The 16977-nt window shown below is 47.0% G+C and overlaps 1 protein-coding gene and 1 long non-coding RNA gene across 5 annotated transcripts in view; one reads left to right on the top strand and one right to left on the bottom strand.

Moving 5' to 3' along the window:
* Positions 1–16977, bottom strand: part of DOCK1 (dedicator of cytokinesis 1) — a 547152-nt gene that overhangs the window by 416148 nt on the left and 114027 nt on the right. For all 4 annotated transcript variants that reach the window (XM_024253415.3, XM_024253416.3, XM_054523055.2 and 1 more), the window contains exons 14-19: positions 14553–14677; positions 13095–13193; positions 11448–11520; positions 6112–6215; positions 5545–5728; positions 34–131 (exon numbers count right to left, since the gene is read on the bottom strand). In XM_024253415.3, the coding sequence (XP_024109183.1) occupies positions 34–131; positions 5545–5728; positions 6112–6215; positions 11448–11520; positions 13095–13193; positions 14553–14677 (683 nt within the window). The remainder of the gene's footprint in view (positions 1–33; positions 132–5544; positions 5729–6111; positions 6216–11447; positions 11521–13094; positions 13194–14552; positions 14678–16977) is intronic.
* LOC129048390 (uncharacterized) overlaps positions 11365–16977 on the top strand; it is a 14773-nt gene continuing 9160 nt past the window's right edge. The window contains exon 1 of the long non-coding RNA XR_008510708.2: positions 11365–11600. This is a non-coding gene — a long non-coding RNA (uncharacterized LOC129048390). The remainder of the gene's footprint in view (positions 11601–16977) is intronic.

The raw sequence follows: 16977 nt of genomic DNA, 5'->3' as shown, positions 1-16977 counted from the left end.
AGACCCAAAAAGTCCCTTTGGGCTCCACATTACCTTCACTACTTCACCACCATCGACTTTCATCAGCTGCCTCAAGTTCTGCTGCAGCAGGCTGGTGTTGGAGCGCCACTTCAAGAGCCCCAGAAGGTCCACTAGAAACAGAAAATGACAATCAGCTCTTCACAAGCAAGAACTCTGTTCTGTCTCTGTTAATCATGCATTATGTGAGGTTCTCTATAAAATTTTGTGAACAGAGAAATCAACCCTATTTTAAAAGATTCACCTGCTATATATTCCATTCCTTTGTAGCAACATACTTAACACCTAGTACACTTGAATTCATTATTCCCAACGACATTTACCATGAAATGATTTCCATGTAGAAGCTTTAAAAATGCATTTGGGAAACTAAAAAAGAACTTGTCTTTCCATTCTACAAGAAGGCAGTTTCAGAGCACCACAAGGCCTGAAGAGGCCTGCTCACCCAGAAAGTGCTGCCCAGGTACTGGATACCAAATGATTTGTTTTTCCTGCTCAAGAACAAGCTGCTACTTTTTTATAGATAATATAAATAAAATAACTAACACAAATTAAAGTACTGAGCCTACAAGGTTAAGAGTCCCCACAGCTACAGTACCTCTGGACAACTGAGACCACGCCTGCACTGAGGTTCACGCCTGCACTGAGTGAGCTTCCGGCCCTCACCATGTCTGGGCTTCCACAGAAGTTTGTGGTTCTTATGGTTGTGTTTTTGTTTGTTGCATTTTTTATAGAAAAAGCAAGGAATGAATATACTGGTTTTTAAAGATTCAATGTGGAAGAAGACAGTGTCCAGAAATGTTTTTTGTTTAAGGCATCAAGATATTCTTTTTCTTTTTTTTTTTTCCTTGAGACGGAGTTTTGCTCTTGCTGCCCAGGCTGGAGTGCAATGGCGCAATCTCAGCTCACTGCAACCTCCGCCTCCTAGGTTCAAGAGATTCTCCTGCCTCAGCCTCCCAAGTAGCTAAGATTACAGGCACCTGCCACCACACCCAGCTAATTTTTTTGTAGTTTTAGTGGAGACAGGATTTCACCATGTTGGCCAGGCTGGTCTCAAACTCCTGATCTCAGGTGATCCACCTGCCACAGCCTCCCAAAGTGCTGGGATTACAAGTGTAAGCCACCATGCCTGGCCCAAGATATTCTTTAAGGTAAGAAGACAGGATCCAAAAGCTCTCTAGGAAAGTACATATGCCTACCCAAGTTTCACCTGAAGTTATATTAACATCCCATTACTTGAAAAAATACCATTAACAAAGTACATCTAATTTACCATAATGCTCACGAACCAACTTCAGCTACAGAAACTGTCTCCATAAAAGAAAGAATCAAAAAACAAAACCCTAGTTCATACTGAAGAAGAAGAAAAAAAAAAAACTCTAATGGTGACTGTAGGTAGAAAATCAGGAAATACAGACATCCATTATAACTTCAGCACCAAATTGTACAAAAGGCATGCAGGCAATAAGAACCAAAACAAGTACAGCTGACAAAGGGAAGAGTTAAAAATACAGAGACAAAAAAGGAGCACCCAAAGGTCCCGTGGAAGACGCCCAAGTGTGGGCTTAACGACCAGCACGCAGCAACGACTTGGCCTGGGGAAGTAACTTCACCTCAGTGTTCTCATCTGAACCATGGGTAGGTACAGTGTTGCCTGATTCACAAGGTGGCTGTAAGAATTAACTGACATGACATGTAGAAAGCACTTAGCAGAATGCCTAGTCCAAAGCACAAATGGCAGCAGTCATCCCAGGAGAGGATGATGAATTGAGCAATCTACTCTTTTTTATTTATTTATTTATTTATTTATTTATTTATTTATTTATTTATTTTTGAGACAGGGTCTCACTCTGTCATCCAGGCTGCAGTGCAGGAGCACAACCACGGCTCAATGCAGCCTCTAACTCCCAGGCTCAAGCGATCCTCCCACCACAGCCTCCCAAGTTGCTGGGGCTACAGGTGGACGCCACCACACACAGCTAATTTTTAGTAGAGATAGGGACTCGCCACGTTGCCCAGGCTGGTCTTAACCTCCTGGGCTCATGTGAACCTCACGCCTCAGCCTCCCAAAGTGCTGGGATTACAGGTGTGAGCCACTGCACCTGGCCAACATGTCTTCATTTCTAAGTGAAAGTGAAGTAATGGAAAAGGCTCCATCCTGCCGAGACACACTCTTGGTCCCAGGGTTAAGGGAGATTTCCATCTCACAAGAATTACCAGTATTTTACCAGTATTTCCTTAATAGACAGTAATAATCTGGATCCCCTTCATTCAAAGTTGGTGGCACGCTGTACTGTAAGTTTGAGACGAAGTCCAATTGGGCTAACGAGTAGTAAAACACCTTGGAGCAAAGGGAGTGTTAGAAGAAAACAGGGCTTGTCCAGCCCCCATGAGGCTGCCCAAGGCAGATGAGTCCCACCCCAGGCCCTTATTACTGGGACTCACGGCCCATATTCATGACTCGTTTCTAATTATATAGTCAGTTAATTGAGAAGAGGAATCACATCTTATACTTCTTTCACATCCCCCACAGCATCTAGCATAATGCTGAGGACAGAGAAGTTTAATACAAACCTCAATGAATAATTCAGCCACTGTGTTGCCCTAAGTAATGGAACTTCGCAGGAACAAATCATGGTTTCAGAAAAATGATTCCCTCAAATGAGAATGTGGGAGTCGATGCTTAGATGCCATTTGGGGCAGCTCCATCTTGTACACACCTGACATGCCACAATCCCGAGAAGGGGAACCGTGGCTGGTGAGAAATGAAAGGCAGACTTCCCATCAGTCCTGGTGAGTGGCATCACATCGGAATTTCCTTGTTGCCTGGCAACAGCTGCTGCTGAGAGCAGGGTGCCCTCTCCCTCAGTCTGGGGAGGGGATTACTCTGCAGCTGGTGAGACTTAAAGAGCTTGAAGGTGAAAGGAGGGATCACCACTGACCCCACCCCCCAGGGGGATGTCCTGGTCCACAGTCCCCTTCTCCAGGGTCATAAGGGTTAAGAAGGATTCTGTGGATGGGCCTCATCACCTAACCACAGCTCAGAGTATTACTTTCAATGGGGAAAGAAGAGCAAGTTCCAAGTAATGACTTCCAAGCATGCTTTTGGAACATGACCCAAGTATGAGATGATGGCTTCCTGCACCATGAGCACTGCAACACATGGCACCTACTGAAATGCTAAAGTGTGGCCCACCTGGAGATGTCACCTTTGGGTTAAATGAGGCTCTGGATGCTGTCATCTGTCAGGCGAGTGGAGCTATCAAGGCCACATCCAGAGACTAACATGTCACAGGGGAGCATCCTTTCCATAACCAAGTCCCAAGTTGAGCCCCGCACTGCTGACCACATGATATGGTTTGGCTGTGTCCCCACCCAGATCTTATCTTGAATTCCCACGTGTTGTGGGAGGGACCTGGTGGGAGGTAATTGAATCATGGGGGCAGGTCTTTCCTGTGCTGTTCTCGTGACAGTGAATAAGACTCACGAGATCTGATGGTTTTAAAAAGAGGAGTTCCCCTGCACAAGCTCTCTCTCTCTCTCTCTCTCTTGCTCTCTTTCTCTGCGGCCATCCATGTAAGATGTGACTTGCTCCTCCTTGCCTTCCACCACAATTGTGAGGCATCCCCAGTCACATGGAACTGTACATTAAACCTCTCTCTTTTGTAAATTGCCCAGTCTCAGGTATGTCTTTATCAGCAGCATGAACACGGACTAATACACTGCACATTCCTTGGGCACGCCACTAGCAGGCTCCCTGTGCATTCTCTCCCTTCCCCACTGCATGGCTGCATAGATCCCACCCCGAGGTAAGGCTCTGCATTAGCTCATGGAGACCACTACACAACCACAAGCTAGGACCCTTCATAAATAGTTCGAGACATGCATGCAAATGGAATATAGAAGTATCCCAGTAGGTTTAAGGCACTTGAGAGACTTACTGCTCCCACACCAAGCAGTTTACTCAGCAGACCAGCAGTGGGAAAGTGTAGCCCAGAACAACAGAGTGCAAAGTGCAGAAACGGTAAGATCCAAAAGCATTTGACCCAGGGCTCGCATGCCCAAACACACAGCACACTCGGTGCACGCTCCACTACAATGTCCTGACTTCCAGACGATGGCTTTACTTTTGTCCTGTGTTTATCCTATTAAAGTCCAAACGATGACTGTCCCTTGGGCAAATCCAAAACTACTGCCATGATTTACGGACAATCCCCCAGAGACACAACTCATGATAGCAACAGACGGTAATAATAAAAATCCGTATCGGGCAGTTAAGAGGAAAAAATTGGATTTTCAAGCTCTGTTTCAAGAGAGCATAAAGTCACTCTGCACAGCTGTGATACGGCTGCATTTGGAAGATGCAATTTTTAAATGTAGGATTTCTGCCTCTTCCAGACGGAGTGACAGCAACAACATCAGTGTGCTCTGAATAAGAAGTACCCCTGGCTGGACAGCAATGTCACTGGAGAGGCTGCAAGCAGTGGTGGTGCAGGCACTCAAAGCATCGGCCGAACCCTGCACAAGGGCACGGCACCAGCTGATGGATGAGTGATCTGCCACATTAGGGCTGAGCTTTGGGGTGTGGGAGTCAGCAGGGGGTGCCTTATCCCACAACATGAGGAGGGCTAGAAAGTATCATCCAAACCAGCTTTTAAAAATAAAGATAACTGGTAATTATCTCAGAGAGTAGCTGAGAATGGGGAAGACATAAAGAGGGAGGTGAGCTCCCAGCCCGCTGTTCATGTAACCCTCACTAAGCCCTTTGAGGCAGGCACTATTCCCGTATCGACAGACAAGGAAGATAAGACTCAGAAACATGCAGATGACCCTTGTTCAAGGGCATCCCCAGGGTTAACACAGGGGTATGGTCCCATTCCAGGTCTTTGGTCTGACTCCAAATCTTGTGCACTTTCCTTTATGTCACGCTACCTTCCTTTGGCCAAAAATCATTTTAAGAAGTAAATCCATTGCTTTATCTCTCTTTAAGAGTAACACAGGTGGGCACAGTGGCTCGTGCCTGTAATCCTAGCACTTTGGGAGACCGAGGCGGGAGGTTTGCTTGAGCCCAGGAGTTTGGGAATAGCCTGGGCAATAAAGTGAGACCTCATCTCTATAAAAAATAAAAATAAAATTAGCCAAGCATGATGCTGCACACCTGTGGTCCCAGCTACATGGGAAGCTGAGGTGGGAGGATCGCCTGAGCCTAGGAGGACAAGGCTGGAGTGAGCTGAGATCACACCACTGCACTCCAGCCTGGGCAACAGAGCGAGAATGAAACCTTGTCTTAAAAAAAAAAAAAAAGAATAACCCTTAGACCAGAGTAAAAGTGTGAATTTTAAATTACAACAAATGAAAAAATGCCACCTTCTATGCATTGATAAATCATCACAGCCCGATGCAATGAATGCCTTACGGGTGACGTTCATGCACCTACGGAGCACACCCCCACACAGGAAGGAACACGGAAAAGACAGGACTGGGACAGAGCTCCTGGGGTGAATGTGTTTCTCCTCTCGAACGCACCGTTCTGGGTCAGTTTGGTGGAGCACACGAGCGTGGAGATCTGGAAGGAGTCCTTGCTAATGGTGCAGCTCCCAAGGCTCTGCATGCTCTTGCCCGTGGCCGAGTGGCCCTTTTCTTCCAACTCCGCCTTCGTAGAGGGCAGACTCAAGTACGTGGCCGCGTCTTCCAGCTTCTTCGCTTCGGCCTGTGGGTTTAGTCATGCCATATGTCAAAGGCAATTCACAAACAGCAACACACCATTTTTGCCATCCTTTGTTATCCCTAATCCTTGTAACCATTATAATTGCTTTGTATCATATTAAATACACATTTTAAAAATTTCTCTTATTCCTGCAGCATAATTCATGTTCATGGCATTTTTAGATGACACCTATTGTTATATTGTATATCATCTTTTCCCGTTAGGAACAACAAAAGGGCTGGTCATCGGAAATGTTCATTTGCATAATTAAATGTAGCTAGATAGCAGCTTCCTCACAATGATGGGAAATGTCAGTTCAGGTCAGGAAGCCCAGAAAAGACTGAAACTGTCTATAGCAGCAATATTGCACCAATGCAACCAGATACCTTATAGACGATAAGATCATGCTCTCCGTCTCGCAGGGTGGTACCATCGTATCTCATCAGCTTGACAAATGCTAGCGCAAATATTTTCTCAGATTTATCCTTAGCTGTAAAACAAAAAACAAAAAAAATTGATGATTGCCTTCAATTATCATGACAAAATAACATTATAAGAAGCTACAAAGACTACCTTTATGAAAACAATTACAAAATCATACGAACAGGTATTAAAGTCAATCTAATAAATATATGGAAAAATGGACCACGTTTACAAGTAAGAAGACTCCTAGCATAAAGGGATCAGTTGTTCTCAAATTAATCTATAAATTCAAAGCCATTCTAATCAAAATCTCATAGAAGAGATTTTTCCTGGAACGTGAAAACGGATTCCAGGATAAAGGGCCAAGAAGAGTAGCATGGTCTTGAAGAAGGCAGAGGAAAGCCCGCAACACTAGAAAGCGAGAGTAACTGTAAAATGACAATAAGAAAGACCGTGTGCTTTCAACCCAAGACGCCCAGACCAGTGGAAATGAAGAGGGCCTGGAAACAAGAGGCCACAGTAAACGACAGAGGCTGGGAAGGGGCAGACCATTCCACCAAGGAAACTGCGGGTCAATACACAAAACTAAAATCAATTCCTGCCTCGCAATATCCATCACGAGAATTACCAATGGACTAACGACCTCAATGTGAAATTGTGCTGCCTTCAGTGAGAAAGTTCATCCCCCAGGTATCTGCATGTGGGGCTTACTCACTTCATTCAAGTTTCTGCCAAAATGTCACCTCCTCCAAAGTGACCACATCTTGTCTAAAATAGCCCATTAATCACCCAATCACCCTCTTTCCTCTCACCTGATTTAGTTTTGTGATAATTCTTATCACTACCAGACGTCGTGTGTTTATGTGTGTGTGTGACAGAGAGAGAGAGAGAGAGAGAGATAGAGACAAAGATAGAGATAGAGATAGATTGATAGAGAATCTTGTTGATCTTGTTGCTATTTATTGTTGGTTTCATCCACTGGACCCTGGAATGTAAGTGACCTTTTGTTTTACTGCCATTTCCCAGTACATGAAATAGTGCCTGGTGCCCAACAGGTACTCAATCCATATTTGTGCCACTTCGGGAGACAGTCAACAAACAAATGAGCTTTCAGATGATAAAGAAAACAAAACATTGTGGTTTCTTAAGGGGTCACAGTGACAACGGGGATAATCCAATTTATTAGTCAGAAGACATCCCTCTGAGAAGCTGGACAGCACATAAGCCAAGATGTCAATGCTGCAGGAAGAGGGGGACCTAGCGCAGAGGCCCTCACGAGGACCAGTGTGGCACATCTGGGGACAGAAGACCAGTGTGGCTGGTGACAGGCAGCGAGAGCCAAAGGCGGGGAAGGACTGATGAACCAGGACAGATGAGGAACATGGACTGAAGAAATGGATCTGCCAGAAATTCCTCAAGTTGCAATCCCAGTAGAGTACAGAAACAGAGGACCAGAGCTGGAAACTCTCTCTGCAATTACAGATTCCGAGCTTTCTCTTCATAGATTAAAGGACAGAAATCAGAGAGGGAGAATGACACATCCACCCGCCTTGAGTCAGCGGCTCCAAATATTTACCCTCAGATCCCACTACCCAAGACAACATGGCTTATCACCTTTGCCTTCCTGGTTGTGCAAATTAAATGGTTCCATGAATAATCAACCAGCCAAAAAACACAGGAAGAAACAGAAGGAAAATATATGTACCCTAGGATTCTAAAAAAATACCTCTGTAAAAGGGCACCAGAGCACATAAAATATTTCAATGTTCAAATAGCAAAGAACAGAACAGTTCCTCCTAAGTTTGGGTGGACTTGGAAACAACAACAACAAAAAAGACATGCCTCCATGAAAACAGCCAGGGTTCAGAAGGACGTGTGACAATAATGGTCAGCAGAAGACTTCTACTGACCCTACCAGTAAGTAGTACAATAAGTGCACCTTTTATTAACATTCTGCATCTTCACATCCGAGGAATGGACTGCTTTTTACTGCATGCTCACTAGCAGCCATCATGAGGTGGTGGTTTATATGACAAGTTTACAGAACCTTAGGAACCACAGTAGGGGTCATGTGTTCTGCAGTGTGGGTAGAGCTGCCCATTCCCTAGGGCGCCCCACCCAACAAGCCCACTACAATCAAGGAAAACTCAGCTCCTGGCCAGCTGGGCCTGAGAGCTGCAAGTCTGCCCGGCTCCGTGGACCACACGGTCTGGTGCACCCGGAGTTGCTGACAGGTTGCTGGAAAGGTATTATGTTAACCCATCGACACCAAATTTTCCAATCCCAAGGACAGATCCCAGGTGAGAAATCCCATCACTTGTTCCCTTTGCTAGCCTCCTCTTCAGGGTAGCAAGCAGGGACCAATGTGGCCTCAGCTCTTTCTACCTGTTTCTGCCCCAGGTATCTGCATGCAGGGCTGGCTGGGGGAGGGCCCAAAGGCCATGGTCAGCGGCCGACATCCAGGCTTTCAACGGCATCGCACTTGCGATGCTCAACATGTTTCCAAAATCCCACAAGCTGTGACCACGGAGACTTCATTTATTATGCAGATGTGTCCTGGTATGTTGGGTGATAGCATCTTGTCTATAATGAGTACTTAAAACTGACAAGAAAAACAAGGATTTTGAAAATTGAAATGCTACAGGAGCTATTGCTCTGCCCTAGTGTAATTTATTAATTAGAGAGAACGAGCTTGTTAAAAGACGGGAGCGTGATTTTGAGATGAATCCTCTGTGGATTCCAGAACCCTGTCCTTACCTTGCTTCCTCTGTGGGCCTCAGGGTGATGTAAGCATGGAGCCCTAGAGGGTCTGAGGCACACTGCAGCCCACTAGGCTGGCCCCCACCATACCCTCCACGCCTTGATCGAGGACACACCTGTGCCCACAGCCACCCCCATTCCACCAGCACCCTCCGCTCACATCATACCTCTGCCTAATTCATGTGATACTCACAGGCTGCCACGCCCTAGCTGGTTCTTGCAAACTAATCTCAAACCTCAACTCAAACCTAAGCTCTGCAAGAGGAGAAACCCCAGCAGCTTGTTGTGTATACAGCAGGAACTCAATAAAAGCCAAAGGAGAGAAGTGGCCTCGCCACGCCCCCAAGGCATTGGAGCATAAGGCTCGGGCACAAGGACCTGGGTTAGAACCAAAGCTCTTCCACTGACTACTTGGGTGCCTTTCAGCCCCTGACCTGGGGTTTCCAAGCCCCAGTTTCCTCATCTGTAATATGGGAAGTAATAATACTGATACCACATGGGAATCCTGCGAGGACGAATCCAAATAATACAATAAACTTCTTGTGTCGGGCACATGATAAGAGCATAGTGAACGATGGCCAACATCCATTGATAGTTGTTATTATCCTACAGCTTCGGCCACCAAGGATGTTATGTACCATTAGCAGACCCGACTTGGTCTGGGGTCTGGTAGCCTGGATCTGGTCCTGGGGCAAGGAAGAGATGGCAGGGAACTGCCTTCCAAGCTGGCGGCCTTCCTGCCCCTGCTTCTCCCATTAGACATAAACCTGGATGTCCTTGTAACTGAACCCCTGACCTGCGTGCACTGTTGGGACAGGACAGGAGTGCAATGATGCTTTCGGCAGCTGCCAGTCGCCACCCACCCTCCCACACTCCCCCGCCATACACCACCCACCACCGGGCACCCCATGCTGCTTGAAACCCCTCCAGTCAGCCATATCCCAGGCCGGGCCCCACCACACACACATCTGCCATTGACAGTCATGGGCCGGCACCCCCAGCTCTGCAGACCTCACACACCAGGCCTCTCCAGCTCCCCTGAACAACAGCAGGCCCAAGCTTCTCGATGGTCCCACAAGGTGGTCTACACACCATAACATCATGACCGTGCACGTGCATTTGCTCTCCAGGCTGCTCTCCTGCAGCCCCCCTGTCCAGGCACACCCACCCCACATGGACGGCCCAGGGCAGGCCAGGCCCCAGAAATAGTCAGGTGAATGAACACATTATCCCAGCAGCAGCAACTACAATGGAGCCCCTATCCATACCAGGCACCGTGCCAGAAGGTGGCCAGCCTCCACCTTGCCTGACCTTCAAGAATACCCTAGGAGGAAGGTTTATGTTTTTTTTGTTTTGTTTTTTGTTTTTGAGACAAGATCTCACTCTGTTCCCCAGGCTGAAGTGCAGTGGTGCAATCACAGCTCACTGCAACCTCCGCCTCCCGGGTTCAAGCAATCCTCCTGCCTCAGCCTCCTGAGCAGCTGAGACTACAGGTACACACCGTCACACCAAGATAATTGTTTTGATTTTCAGTAAAGATGGGGTCTCACTGTGTTGCCCAAGCTGGTCTCAAACTCCGGGGCTCAAGCAATCTTCCACCTTGGCCTCCCAAAGTGCTGGGATTACAGGTGTGAGCCAAGGCACCAGCCAGAAAAGTATTCTTATCCTCAAATGAAGATACAGAAGAGGCTCATGCTTAAGCTCCATCCAGAGCACACAGAACCTGAAACTGCCCACTGCATGGTGTGACCCCCACAGGATCATCAGTGACAAAGGGTGGTCTGCCCTCCACACCACTCTTTTCCTTTAACTGCCTGCAGCACACAAGCCTGTAGCCAACTCTCTTTGCCACTTATTGTCCCAAATATTAATATGTCTCAGTTCCCAATGCCAAAGAAACACACACCCTGAAAGACAGGAATCATGTTTTTCTTCTGTGATATCTTACTGTCTAACACATGGCTACAGCTTTTGTTGACAATTAATTTAATAAAATGTGATGGAACAAACTTCAGTCATCAATAATAAATTCTTTTTGAAGGAGAGTGATTCAAATAGCAGTTCTTTCCTCTTAAAGTCTTGGTATCATGGTCAGTATTCACAAAAATGTCTATGAGAAAAGCCATCCCTGAGCTCCAGACAGCAAGGGCCACCAAGGAAGACAAAAAGGGTTCAAGGTTTCCAATTCTAAGACAGGGGCCTTAAGAGCCCATGTTTGAGAGGTATTTGTTACAGCTCAGTAACTTTCCTGATGGATGGCATGGATGGATGGCAAGTCAACATGGAAGACTGGAAAGCAAAAGAAAGAAGGGGACCAGAAACACTGGGTAGGAGGAACTGGAGAAGGAAATTAAGATCTGCTCCTGAGATCTGCTCAAGGAAAAAGAGAGAAGAATGTTTCCAAGGAATAGGTTCCGGTGGAAAATGAACCTTATTGTGTTATGATAGCAAGTTCCAGAACAACTGAGAGTGGCCTCTCATGCTTTCCCCCAGTTCTCCCTTAAAAATACTTGGGGGAAGAAAGTGCTTGACTACTCACAGTCCTGGGATGACCTGTGGCGGAAGGTAAACCGAAGGTGACTGCGGTTAACGTCCTCGATGGGAATGGCCACCTTCAAGAATTGAAAAAGAAGGTTAAGCACTGTTATCAATATCGTCCAGCATAACAGCTTTATTCAACTGGAGCTATCAGGTACAAATGTAAACATTTCTAACTGCAGTGGTGAAAATACTGTACACCTAGTCCCCTATATGATTTTTCCAAAGACAAAATGCCTCTGCAAAATTTTGTATCATATTGTAACAGCTGCCAAGCCAACTGACTCCGTGACACAGCTGGATTTTTTTTTCTAAATGCTCTGACCATTACTATTAAGATTCTTTTTTCTTTCTTTCTTTTTTTTTTTTTTTTTGATACAGAGTTTCGCTCTTATTGCCCAGGCTGGAGTGCAATGGCTCGATCTTGGCTCACCACGACCTCCACCTCCTGCGTTCAAGCGATTCTCCTGCCTCAGCCTCTCGAGTAGCTGGGATTACAGGCATACGCCACCACACCCAACTAATTTTGTATATTTAGTAGAGAAGCTTTTTCCATGTTAGGCTGGCCTCGAACTCCTGACCTCAGATGATCTGCCCACCTTGGCCTCCCAAAGTGCTGGGATTACAGGCGTGAGCCACCCACATCCAGCCAAGATTCTACTTTTAAACGTTGCTGTTTTGGGGCCGGGCATGGTGGCTCACGCCTGTAATCCCAGCAGCCTGGGAGGCCGAGGTGGGTGGATCACTTGAGGTCAGGAGTTCGAGACCAGCCTGGCCAACATGATAAAATCCCATCTCTACTAAAAATACCAAAAAAACTAGCCAGGCATCATGGTACATGCCTGTAATCCCAGCTACTCAGGAAGCTGAGGCAAGAGAATCGCTTGAACCCAGGAAGTGGAGGTTGCAGTGAGCCGAGATTGCACCACTGCACTCCAGTCTGGGTGACAGAGTGAGACTCCATCTCAAAAAAAAAAAAGTTGCCGTTTTTCTTCTTAGCCCCAACCTGGAAGGGTCTACACCCCTTCCACAGCTGTGGTGACCTGCCCACAGCTGCGCCAAGAAAGCTTTCCTGTTGTCACATTACACTCAAAGAAAAAACACCTAATATATGCTGCCTCTAAGCAAAAATTGTCCCTAATTCTCACATCAAACATCTGTATTCCAGAGCCAACCCCTGGCCTGGTTTTCAAATATTCAAGCTCTTGGTGGTGGGACGGTGTTTACTCCATCGTGGAGATGTGAGCATGCTGCATTATGAAAATGCACCACGTCAGAGCTACAGAACAGGATCCGACTCCCCAGCAATGACCTCCACAGGCTGGCAGCTCGGTTTTTTTGTTTGGTGTAAAGACAGCATGCCACACATAAAACAGTACTGGAAAGAGAAAGACAATAGCTATCTTAAAAAGACTCTGTCATTTGTCTCCATGAAAGTCCTATTTTTACGTCCAAAACGAGATGAGAGTAAATGTATTCTAAGAAACGCCAGTGTGGTTCCTTAGCAACCTTGAATGACTTTGCTGGGAGACACTCTGCCTGCCTAGAGCAGCTCCCGGGCTGAGGAGGATGTTAGGATGTTTCCTTGGGTTACAAATGAGCATTTCATAATCAGCATCATGTGATAAAATGACCATGTAAATAATACCTTAACAGTCTCAAACCAGCGTGGCTGCTTTACTTGGTAGTAAATCACAGATTTGTACTCTGAAATCGCTTCATCACCAGCACCCGGGAAAATCACATGCTTTAAAAGAAGACATAAGGAGCTCACGTAAGACCTCATAGAGCTTGGCACCATATACATCTCCCACTATATATGCGGGGGGACAGGTACGCTCCAAGAACACCAACACACCCCACCACAAATGAACGTGTTCCCAGCAAGGGAAGCACAGATCCACCCGAAGCCAGCGGCCCGCTCCAACCCCTGTTCTCACACATTGAAGATCTTGATGGTTATGACACATGGGGATGACACTGACCTCCAGTCCCCCAGACCCTCAACCCTAATAACTTTAACATTAGGATCTGCAGGAAGTTGCCTGATCCATGCCATAGGTCTAGGGTGAGGGACTGTAGACTAAAAGGTGGGAACCCTCCCCTCCCCTTCCTCCAGCCATGAACACTGTTTGCTTCACTCCAACCAGAAAGACCAGTGGCAAGGGCAGCACCTATGTTTCCAGGGAGATGAGGCAGGCAGTGATGCTAGACGGGGTTCACCCAGAGAAAAAGACATCATGCTTCTCTCGGCGACACAGCCTTAGGCACAACCCCATGGGCCCAGAAAAGCCCAGTCCTCCAGCCCTGGTGCAAAGAGGCACCTCCCAGGGACAGCAGCTCTGGTTTGACCTCTGGTCATCAGAGGAGGCAATGGCTTCTGAGTACCTCCCAGGTGGACCCTGCAGGCTGCTGTGGCCACGGAAACACATCTTCATGATCACCGGTAGGTAGAGCACGAGGTCAGAGCTCCGGCTGTTATGGGCAGGTGCTCAGTTCCACCCCTCACTAGCTCTGTAACCCTGAGCAATTTAATTGATTTCTTAGGGCCTTCGTTTTTTCATCTCTCAAATCATAACAATGGTATCTGTACTTCTAGTGTGACTGCTAGACCTTTAGGCCTTGGGCTTATGACAGCAAATGAGACTCCATGATAAGGTTGGGCAAAGGTGGTCAAGACCACAGGGACCTGCTCGGGCACAGTGGCTCACGCCTGTAATCCCAGCACCTTGGTAGGCCGAGGCAGGCGGATCACTTGAGGTCAACATGGTGAAACCCCATCTCTACTAAAAAACATAAAAATTAGCCAGGCACAGTGGCACACACCTATAGTGCTCCAGCCTGGACAACAGAGCAAGACTCTATCTCAAAAAAAAAAAAAAAAAAAGACCACAGGGAACTCCTGAGATAGGCCAGCTGCCAGGACCAGAGGACCCCAGGCCCTGCATGGCAAGCTGGAGAAAGGGAAGCAAGAACCAACGCCAATCCCAAGAAATGGGATTCCAAAGCCCCACCCGTGATGATTTCTATGCTGTAGCAGAGCCAAGGTGACCACTTGGCAAGTAAAACTGAAACACTACAGATGAGCCCTCGCCACAATAAATACCTCTAATCGCTTCCCATCCTCATCGTACACAGACACCGTGACCTCCACATTCTTCGCTGTTGTTTTGCTTCCTTTATCAAAATCTCCTTGAACTAATGTTACATAGATATCATTTCGAACATCACCTGAGGGGGGAGAAATCATACATTTAAAAAACAATCCATTATTAATAGCATAATTGTGAATTTTGCAAAACTGTCTACCTATCCTCATAGATTATTATAAATACATATTAGATGATTATGAAATATTTTCTACAAAAGTCTTACCATTTAAATACATGACAAGAGCAATTTTCATCATGATAAAATTTTCTAGAAAGAGGAAAAATCTCAAAGTTTCTAATGATCTGCTTGGTTCTCATCTGGGCAGAGGACACGCTATCCCTCTCGGGGTAGCCGACAACCAGAGGGGCTCCAATACTGTTGATGGCATCCACGGCCCATGGCAGCCCACACCATTGTCCCTTGTTAGACAGCTGGCTACGGCTGTCTGAGTCCTCAGTAGCCAAGGAATATCGCAGTATCCACTGGCACTCCCAGATAACTGGCAAGGTTGCCTCCTATGCATTCTTCTTAAAAGCATGACTCCAAGAGTTGAACTAAAAGCTGATTAAGAATGAGGACCAGCCAGGCGAGGTGGCTCACGCCTGTGATCCCAGCACTTTGGGATGCCGACGTGGGTAGATCACTTGAGGTCAGGTGTTCAAGACCAGCCTGGCCAACATGGTGAACCCTCATCTCTACTAAAACTACAAAAATTAGCTACTGGGCATGGTGGTGCAGGCCTGTAATCCCAGCTACTCAGGAGGCTGAGGCAGGAAAATCGCCTGAACCCGGGAGGCGGAAGTTGCCGCGAACCGAGATCCTGCCACTGCACTCCAGCCTCGGCAACAGAGCAAAACTCTCTCTCAAAAAAAAAAAAAAAAAGAAGAAGAAAAAAAGAATGAGGATCACCAGCCTAGGATCAGGGAGGAAAAACAGGTCTAGGGAGAAACTTCCCGCACGGCTCTTCCCTTCTGGCAAGCAGCTGTCAGGATCCCGAATGAGGACCACAGAAAGAAGAACAAAACAGACCTGTCTATTTTAAAGTGAGATGGGCTTTTAATTGTAGGGGGGAGAAAATGCAAGAAATGAGCTCAAGACTCTTCTTCCTACTGAGAACACAGGAAGCCCCTGGTAATGGCCCGACTGGGAGAACTTCACAAGCTTCATTAGCAACATGATTTAGAGGAAGCCTTGTTCCCAGCCACTGCTCCTCTGCTGCCTGCCTGGCCACCTCCCACGCCCTGACCACCCGCTCTCCCAAGGAGCCAAAGAGCGGTTCCGTCAAGAGCAGCAAATGCCCATTCTAGCTGAAGACCAAGGATCCCTTAAGGAAAATAACTCTCTTTGCTCCTTGCTTTCTTGTTTTTGCTTTTTTTTTCTTTTAAACTGCTCTATTTTGGCTTTTAATGTATCCAACTATTAAATCACGCTTTCATTTAAAAGTCATTATCATAATAATCCCAGTGGGTTGCTACCACAGCCACAGTAGCTGTGTGGAAGGAGGAGCGGCTGCCGCCCGCTGATACTGACCACAAGAGAAGAACTGTGGAGCACAGGATGAGGGGCAGGCGCAAGGCCACCCAACCAAGACTTGTTGCTCATTCGCTGTGTGACCTTGGACAAGTCACTTAGCCTCCAAGGCCGGCACCACTAAACAGCCTCATTGATAAGGAAGGCACAAACTACACGATCTCTCAGCCCAAAAATTCTATCAAGGCACAAACACCATCATCAAAAAAGAACTTCAAGGCCGGGTGCAGTGGCTCACGCCTGTAATCCCAGCACTTTGGGAGGCTGAGGCGGGTGAACTGCCTGAGTTCAGGAGTTTGAGATCAGCCTGGGCAACACAGTGAAGTCCCGTCTCTACTAAAATAAAAAAATTTAGCCAGGCATGGTAGTGCGTGCCTGTAATCCCAGCTACTCTGGAGGCTCAGGCAGGAGAACTGCTTGAAACCGGGAGGCAGAGGTTGCAGTGAGCTGAGATCATGCTACTGCACTGCAGCCCGGGTGACAGGGCGAAACTCCCACAGCCTCACTCCCAAGTACACCTCGAGTGTGTTACTCCAGGGCCAGCACAGAAGTAAGACCTCATTTACAGTAGGCAAACCCCACAAATGGGCATTCACCATAGACCCTCATCAAATGCCTCCCCAGGTTACAGAACACTCTGGGGAAGAAGGAACTAGAAGCAGACATAGTGGACTCCTGCTACCTTCCCAGCTCAAAGAAAAACTTGGCATCGCCTGGCTGGATCCTTCATAAGGACTCCAGGAGTCCAGCGAGCCCTAAGAAAGTAGCAGAGCAGGCTGCCGGGTAACGGGACAGGCTCTGCGCTGTCCAAAGAAGATGCGCATCCCTGCAAACAGTGACAAAACTAG

Source organism: Pongo abelii, chromosome 8 (assembly GCF_028885655.2).
Source record: "Pongo abelii isolate AG06213 chromosome 8, NHGRI_mPonAbe1-v2.0_pri, whole genome shotgun sequence".
Classification (NCBI taxonomy): Eukaryota; Metazoa; Chordata; class Mammalia; order Primates; family Hominidae; genus Pongo; species Pongo abelii.
The sequence above is the reverse complement of the archived record's forward strand: the minus strand, read 5'-3'. Positions and strand labels throughout refer to the sequence as shown.